At 54.5% G+C, this 8,268-nt stretch overlaps 1 protein-coding gene across 3 annotated transcripts; it reads right to left on the bottom strand.

Annotated features, from left to right (window-relative positions):
• On the bottom strand, nt 1–8,268 carry LOC131817918 (carcinoembryonic antigen-related cell adhesion molecule 21-like). 3 transcript variants are annotated; one of them, XM_059151802.1, is made up of 8 exons: nt 8,083–8,268; nt 6,911–7,270; nt 4,980–5,258; nt 3,995–4,115; nt 3,123–3,175; nt 2,772–2,803; nt 2,292–2,333; nt 1–1,989 (listed from the first exon to the last, which is right to left on the bottom strand). In XM_059151802.1, exons 1-8 carry the CDS (start codon nt 8,144–8,146, stop codon nt 1,906–1,908), a joined length of 1,035 nt encoding a protein of 344 aa, XP_059007785.1. In that variant the 5' UTR covers nt 8,147–8,268; the 3' UTR covers nt 1–1,905. The 3 variants fall into 3 exon arrangements, with proteins under 3 accessions (XP_059007785.1, XP_059007786.1, XP_059007787.1); XM_059151803.1 differs by having other exon boundaries at nt 5,022–5,258; XM_059151804.1 differs by lacking the exon at nt 6,911–7,270.

The following is an 8,268-nucleotide window of genomic DNA, read 5'->3' as shown; positions in this document are numbered from 1 at the left end:
TATCAAGGGAAATAGAAAAATAAAGAGATTTTTTTTAAAAAGATCTTATTTATTTATTTATTTATTTATTTATTTGACAGACAGAGATAAGAAGTAGGCAGAGAGAGGAGGAAGCAGGCTCCCTGCTAAGCAGAGAGCCCGCTGCGGGCCTTGATCCCAGGACCCTGGGACGATGACCCGAGCCGAAGGCAGAGGCCTCAACCCACTGAGCCACCCAGGCGCCCCAAAATACAGAGATTTTTAAAAGACTTTTTAGTTTTTTATTTGGTAGGGGAATCACTGAGGGAGAGGGAGAAGCAGGCTCCCCGGTGAACAGGGAGTCCAACACAGGGATTGATCCTAAGACCCTGGGATCATGACCTGAGCTGAAGGCAGATGCTTAACTGACTGAGCCACCCAGGTGCCCCTACAAAATACACAAAATAAAATAAAAACACACACACCCACCATTTTGGGATGCCGCTTATGCTGTACTGAGAGGGGAATTTGTAGTATGAAATGCTTACATTATAAAAGAGGAAATATCTCAAATCAACAATCAGAGTTCCTACCACAAGAACTAGAAAAATAAGAGCAAAGTGAACCCAACTAAAAGCAGAAGGAAAGAAATAGTAAAGATAAGAGCACCCAGGTGACCCTCATGTTGGTCACTGTGAGTGGACATAATGGACCTGAGCCCCACGAAGGGCAGGGCTGGGTCTGTAGCATTAGAGTTGGTTCTGTGGGTGGGATGTGGATGGGAAAGAGGAAGATGGGGGTGACTGTGAGAGTCCTAGCATTTTCTCTTCCTCTGAGGGGGTCGCAGGGAGATGCAGAAACTCTCAGATGTTGGATTCTACCCTGGGAGATCTTCAGGCCCCTTTTGTCCCTTGGGTGGAATGTTTGCTCTGCTGGGAAGGGCAAGCAGATGGCAAAGGACCCTGAAATCAGACACAGGGCTCAGCTAGGAGCAGCTGGGAGAACAGCCCAGGGTTCTGTTCAGCCTTGCTGCCTGGGGGGCTCACCTGGGGCTTGGGAAACAGGACCCTGTGCTCAGGGATGCTCCAGGCTGGCTGATGGGTGTGTTTCCAAGGTCATGCACCAAGGGTCCGAAGATGCCCATGAAACATTCCTTCCTTATTGTAGACAAGAGAGGGGCCTGGCCCTCAGGGGCTAGGAGGTTCCCCCAGGAGGCTGGAGCTCACTCCCAGCCTCCCAGAGGCCACCCTCTGGGGGCAGCAATCAGCCAAGCAGGGAGCTGAAATGGATGTGCCAACAAGTAACAGCTGGACATGTGCAAAGGGTTTATGATAGAGCCGAATCATTCGGCCTCATGGCATCCTTCTGTAGAATACAAATGTGCAGCCTCTCCGGCAGTCCCTCATTGTCTCCTCCCAGCTCAACTCCTGGGAGGAGCTTGGCTGGGATACTGTCCATGGTGCTGATACCCCCAGGGCTTGGGAGTCTTGCTCTAGTTCTGTCCCACACTTTCCATTCATGACAAGGAGCCTTACAAAAAAGGAAGGGGTGGGGCGCCCGGGTGGCTCAGTGGGTTAAAGCGACTGCCTTCGGCTCAGGTCATGATCTCAGGGTCCTGGGATCGAACCCCACATTAGGTTCTCTGCTCAGCAGGGAGCCTGCTTCCTCCTCTCTCTGCCTGCCTCTCTGCCTACTTGTGATCTCTGTCTTTCAAAAAATAAATAAATAAAATCTTAAAAAAAAAAAAAAAGGAAGGGGTGGAAACGGCTGCAGGGAGTGTGCACTGGCCTCTGTCTCCATCACTCAGGGCAGTGAGGGTGCTGTGGACATCACTGTAGGAAGTGACTCCACGTTCAAAGGACCAAGTCCAGGCTGCCCCCATCGGTTGGTAGAGAAGGAAGGTGATGAACCTGACCCTGGGTCCATGTTCCTGAATATCCTCAGGGCCTAGAGCTGGTTCTCTGGCACAGGCTGTGGCTCCTGACCCCACCTAGAGTCCTGGGTCTCAGCGGCCCCCAGGACCTGCGGAAACTAAGAAGACATTTCTGCTTTGTGGTTGATCTGGCAGTATGTGTTTGTGTCTGGGTGTCGTAATTCCTGTAAAAGAAGAAGAGGCCTCTGAGCCCCTGTCACCTTCATAGAACACATCTGGGTGACTTTCAGCTTCTAGGTCAACCTGGGCTGCTCTATGGGAGCCTATTTCCTCCCAGTATCCCCTGTTCCTCTCTGCACTGCTGTTTCCTGAACCTCAAAGCACAGTCAGGGGCAGGCTGGGGGCAGATCTTCAGCCCCCTTGGGCTTCGGGGACCAGAACATTAGGTGCCCACACTCACCTGGTAGATAGGAATGGCTGTTGTGGGGCCGGGCAGGGAGTCCTAAACAGGAGAGAATGGGTGTTTGTAGACAGAGCGGGAGGGTCATTTTTCTATGGGAGTGACCAGTTCTGTCTCTTGAGCAGCCTTCTCCAAGCCTGCTGGCCCACACCCCAGTCCCAGACCACTGCCCACTGCCCCCTTTGCCCCATTCCTGTTATCCCAGGACCCCTGGCTGATGCCCTCAGTGCCCACCCTGCCCCTCGCTGGACTCCACTGTTCCCACTGGCCAGCTCAAGGGAGCAGGGACAACTCAGGACATGGTAGAAGGGTGATCCTGGCCCAGAAGAGGGTTCAAGCCTGGCCAGAACAAGTAGCTTTGTCCTGGCTACCCTGGGAGAAGCAAGGTCCACTCTGTGCTGCTGAATTGGTTGGATGCCCTGCCTCGACCCTGCACAGCCTGGACCCCAGTGGAAAGAGTGATGGAAGGGGTGGACTTACCTGGGATTTGGAGCTGCTGGTTGGACCATGCCCTGGGAACAGGCACAGGAGTTAGCACCAGAATTGTGAAGAAATTTGGGCTCACCCTCCCCAGAGTGGACAGGTCTGTAGTTCTCAGACAACCAGGGAAGCAGGAGCACCACCCGGGGGGAGACCATTTTAGGGTCTGGTGAGGGCCAGGTATTGACCTATGATCCAAGCTCCACAGGCCAGGGAGTACAGCCAGCTGAGATGCCCAGGGTTAAAGTCCTAGAGAAAGGTTCAGAGTCTCCAGGGGAATGACTGGTAGCAGTGGACACTGGGGCAGGACCATGGGGCTCCTAGTCCTGCCTGGGCGGAAGAGATACTCACGGGGTTTGGGAGCCGGGCAGCAGAGCTCTCTGAGGTCACGCCAGCCACTGGCCCTAGGAAAGATCAGGCTTAAGTGTGAGGGATGCTGGGGTAGGTCACAGCTTTGGTGTCAGAGCAGGGAACGAGCAAGGCAGGGCTTAGAGAACCCCTCTCTCCACCAGTGCTGTTTAGCAGAAGATGGGCCCAAGAGAGGGGATAAGGAAAGGCCTTTGAAGCCCAGAGGGGAAGACCTGCAGCCTGATGGGTGACTAGGAGAAAGTGTCCTGAAAATGGGAGGAATCAAATCCAGGAAGGAAAAAAACATGAGGGTTTGACTGCGTGGAAGGGTCAAGGCTGCAGTTCTGTGTATGGGACACTTGGGCTTGGGGAGCCCCGGGTATGTTGGGTCCCTGAATGTGGTTTCTGCTCTGGCCAGACTCTCGCCCCCTCAGGCCAGGAGATGTTGAAATGGGATAGTGTCCCCCTGGCCTGTCAGGGTGTTCCCCTCTCCATTGCGTGGCCCTGACCAGGAGCACCCTCAGATCCTGAGGCTGCGAATCCCCCTCACAGAGCGTGGGGACTGAAATAAACCACAGGAGGTGCCCTTTGCTGAACATTTAGTCGTGTCATCACTGCTGCAGATTTTCCAAGTGACCAAGACAACCCTGATAGGCTGTTCCCTAACTGTCCCTAATCTATACCCAAGGAGGCTGTGAAGGAAGCACCCCAGTCAGCAGCTGGCGAGAAAGGAGCCAGATGGAATGGGAAGGAAAATCCAGGGGGCAGCTGGGAGCCTGGAAGAGCCCGTCCAGAATTCTAGGTCAGGACAGAGTCTCCCTCCTGGCTGGGGACAGCTGCAGAACAGGATCAGTGTGTGGGAAATGTCATTGTACCTTCCAGTCCTTGTGCGGAGCAGGAGACAGCCTAAGGTGGCCACCAGTGCCAGTCCGACCAGGACCCCAACTGTAATGCCAACTATGGACCCCACAGGGAAGCCTGTGGTGCTTCCTTCATCTGAAGAAGAAGAAACAGAGGGGAGTGAGTCCCAAGTCAAATCTGGGCAAACCAGGAGGGGCCATGGGGGAAGGACCTGGTTAGGGAGGAAGAAAGGGCATTGAGGTCTGGCTGGTGTGTGTGTGTGTGTGTGTGTGTGTGTGTGTGTGTGTGTGTGTGCTGTCACCACAGTACCCCCGTACCCTCGGTACTTTGTCTAATCTCCAATTTTCTCACTACCTCAGGGCCAAGGCTGGCATCCTGTTTATTTTCTTCTCATGTTATGCTTCTTCCTCATGTCTTCTGTTCCATCCTTATTGATGGTCTTGGAGGGAGGCCCTTACCTGTCTACTCAACACTGAACTCAGTGTGTAAAGGGCTTCACTAAGGAACAACTCAGTGTTTAAAGTGAGTACTGTAATCAGTAAACCAGTGAAGGTCAGAGAGCTGGAACGTGATCAGACAACACTCATCCCAGTTCCCCGAGACATTACAGCTGGCAACAAAAATGTTAATAACCAAAGGACAATTGTTGCTAAATTTGACTGAGCCCCGAATCTGAGTGTGACGCTGTCTCAGGATTTCATCTCATGAACTCATACTAACTATACTAACTACTCTCACAACTTCCCTGAGATCCAGCTGTTCTTTCCAGTTTTAGAGAAGAGGAAAATGAGGTTCAGGGGGTTGAACGTCTTGCCCCAGTTCTAACTGGTACAAATCAGAACCAAGATGCTAACAAGATTCATCTGATTCTGGGGAATTTTATCCACATTGCCCTAGAGGCCCTGAAGGAGGCTCCCACCTCCTGCAGGCCGCCAACCATTTCACGCCGCCTGCCATGAAATATTAGGGAGGAAGGGAGAGAGTTTGAGGGTCACTCACAGCTCACAGCCAGCATCACAGGGTCACTTTTCCTGGAATCGCCTGGGTTGGAGACTTCACACTGGTAATTCCCGGCATCCTCCTTCCTGACAGGGCGTATGGTGAGGGTGCTGTTGTCCTGGGACAGTGTCATCCTCTCCATGAGCTTTAGACTCTGCCCATTGAAGAGCCACCCGATAGAGACCTCAGGGTTACTTGTGGAGCAGGTCAGGACCATAGAGTCCTTGTCTTCTGTGACTGTGGTGTTGCTGGCATGGAGAGTGGGCTGGGCCAAGGGCTCTGCGGGGAAACCCAGGAGGTGGCTGATGAGAATGGGCCCCTGGACGTGGATCCACACTCCTTCCTTTGAGATGCCAGCCAGTCCAAGGGCCCTGGCGAGCTCTGTGAAGGTGCCCCCAAGGATGGCCCTGTTGTCTGCAGAAGGATGAGTGTCTGTGTTCAGGTGATGATCTGTAAGGAGAGGGCTGTCCCTCCCCCTCTGACCCTCAGGTTTCCTCTGGCCCTTAGTCATGTGTCTGCTCCACCCAGACATCACGGTGGCATCAGCACCAGGAACCTCGAGCTCATGTGGCCAGCAGCCTCGGTATCATGAGCAAGAGCCGGACCAATGACCAGCGGAGAGCGAGGGGATGATCAGGGGGCAGGGGAGCTGAGGGAATGAACGACCCATCATCTCTTCAGAGAGGCATCCAGGGAGCAGGATCCCAGAAGGTCTGGCCAAGAGGCCCCCTGCCCTCCAATGGGAGAGACACCCACACCCTTCCTTCCTTCCTTCCCCAACAAAAGCAACTGAGTTTCCTACATGTGGAACCTGGGCTGGTTTCAGGGGCAGAGAGGGGAGCAGAAGTTCAGTCCTTTCCCTGACACCCCAGTGGGAGGGACAGGAATACAGCAGGAAACAATCAGATCTGAAGTCCAGCACAGGGAGCTGAGACCTGGGCTTCTGAGGGGCCGCCAGCTCGTTCAGCCTCTGATTGCTGATGCAGGATGTTGAGTTCCAGAGAAAACATGGAAGGAGCCTCTGTTTGCTCTCACTGCCCACACCAGCATCACTCCCTCTGACGGAGGAGAGGATGGGGCTGTGTCTGCACACAGAACCGGGGTCACTCCCATCTGCTGCTCCTCAGTCTGTGTGACCCTGATTCAGTGACTGTGCCTTGGTTTCCCCTTAAAGCACCAGGAAGAATGGTAAATGACCTCTACTTTCTAGGCCATTGCATTATCCTTTAAACAACCCCAAATACCTGACCCAAATTTGGGCTATAGAAGCTGGCCAATCAAACGGCAGCTGTTACAACTTTGCTCCACAAGAGAAGGTTCCCTGGGCTTGATTCTTGGAGGAGGAGGGGTGGCATGGAGCTTCTCTTTCCTCTGTTCCTCCCTAGCGGTGCTGCCCTTCCTCTGGGGACCCCAAGTCCCCCAGATCAGTTGGCTAATGGACTGGGTGCTTTTTAGGTCTGTGCTGTCCATGCTGAGCCTCAGGTGAAGGGCCAGGCTCGGCCCCTCCCCCAATGTGGCTCTTGAGACTGAACCCTGGCTGAGGACCAGCTCAGGCAGCCAGAAATGGTTGCTCCCAGTCAGGTCTGCCCAGGAGCCCCAACCCCATCCTGGCACAGATGCCCCAGGGTCACTAGAGTCAGGAGCCCTGAGACAGTGGTCTGGGCTGAGCTCTGGTGAGGATATCGGGGACCCCCAAGCTTGGCCCTGACTGACCCTGCAGAGTCTTTCTCAGATGATCCCAGAGTCTGGATTCCAGGAAAGGAATTCCAATCTTAGGAAGTTAGTCTCCACTGTGTGTCCTGCACTAAATGTTGGAACCCTCCCCCAACACGGGACATAATGCAGAGGGGGAAAGAGGCCCAGTCCTGGCCTGTCATCCTGTGTGAAGCAGGAATTCACCCCACCCCGCACCAGAGGTGAGAGGTAATTACGGAATATGCGGAGCCGTCCAGTTACTTGTGCCACTTCATAATTTCTATCTACAATTTGTAGAGTGTAGTATCCTGTGTCATTCAGGGTGATGTTCCGGAAGAGCAGGGATCCATTGGGGTACACTGTCTCTCTGCCGCTGTGTGCAGGTCCTGGGATAATAACTCTTACATCTACTATATATGATACAATACGACGGTTCTCCTCTGTTGTGGCCCCTTTGAACCAGCTGAAGCGTCCAGTATCCCTAGGCAGATTGTGAACTTGCAGAAGGACGTCCTTCCCTTCGGTAGCACTGGGCGGCACAGACTCCACAGTGACTTGGGCAGTGGTGGGAGGGTTCCAGAGGGTTAAGAGCGAGACTAGGAGGGAAGGGAGCAGACGGATCAGGGTCTGGACCTGGGTGTCGGAGGGAAAGCTGGGGCCCTGCAGACGGAGCAGGTCCGCATCCCCTAGCCCCCTAGCCTTGGGGTGTGTGTGTGTGAGTGTGCACGGGTATCTGTGTGTCTGTGTGTGTCTCTGCTGGTCAAGGTCAGCGGCATGACCGCACTGCTTCATCTCTGAACTTACTTCCTCTGTTTGGAACAACTTCCTCCCATGTCTGTGGCTCACTCCCTCACTGCCCTCAGATACCTGCTCACGCTCAGGGGCTCCTCGGGAGAGGCCTGCCCTGACCGCCTCCTCTGAAGACCCTCTGTCTCCACGTCCTGACCTTTCCCTGTTCTGTTCCCTTCATGATGCTTGTCAGAACCTGACCTCACATTCTAGACGTCTTCGTCCCCACAGAAGTGAGCCTGGGGAGCAGGGACTCGTCTGATGTGTGCTGTACCCCCGTGGTGGGGCAGGCGGCAAATACCGGGGCTGAATGAATGTGTCCCCAGGGCCCTCCAAGTCTGGCGCTTGTCAAGATCTCAGGTTGGTGGGAAGGGACAGCAGTTAGGGTCCCTGGTTGTTGTTATCATCAGTTTTCCAAATTCAGTGCTCAGTGATGAGTAACTTGGGGAACAGCCCGTGGCTCACCACCTCCAGATCCTGAGACAGTCCTGTCGCTGAGCGGCTCCCCCAGTCCTGCCCTGCTCCCTTGTCCCCTCTCAGAGCCCTGTCCTCCCTGGAGACCCCAGCCAGCCTTTCTCTCCCACCCTGCCGCTTCCTCCCAGGGAACTGTCCCTCTCACCTGCCAGCAGGAGGTCCTGCCAGGGGACCCGTCCTCCTCGGGGAAGGACCAAAGGGGGCTCCATGGTGCCCGCTGCCCGCTCTGTCCCTCCCTCTGTGAGAAGAGCTTCTGCTCCAGAAATGCTCAGGAGAAGCAGTTGTCCCAATGTTGGCTCTGTCTTAAGTGGCCCCGGAGGCAGGGGTGTGG

The sequence above is a fragment of the Mustela lutreola genome, chromosome 16 (assembly GCF_030435805.1).
Source record: "Mustela lutreola isolate mMusLut2 chromosome 16, mMusLut2.pri, whole genome shotgun sequence".
In the NCBI taxonomy this organism is placed as follows: domain Eukaryota; kingdom Metazoa; phylum Chordata; class Mammalia; order Carnivora; family Mustelidae; genus Mustela; species Mustela lutreola.
The sequence above is the reverse complement of the archived record's forward strand: the minus strand, read 5'-3'. Positions and strand labels throughout refer to the sequence as shown.

Bases quoted from the DNA above. Each gene is read 5' to 3' on its own strand.
- LOC131817918 (XM_059151802.1), bottom strand. From the start codon at position 8,146: ATGGAGCCCCCTTTGGTCCTTCCCCGAGGAGGACGGGTCCCCTGGCAG. The intron at 5,259-6,910 runs GTAATTACCTCT...GTTTCCCCGCAG, and splicing joins TGGACGGCTCCGCATATTCC to AGCCCTTGGCCCAGCCCACT. The intron at 1,990-2,291 runs GTGAGTGTGGGC...ATGTCTTCTTAG, and splicing joins CAGCCATTCCTATCTACCAG to TTTCCGCAGGTCCTGGGGGC.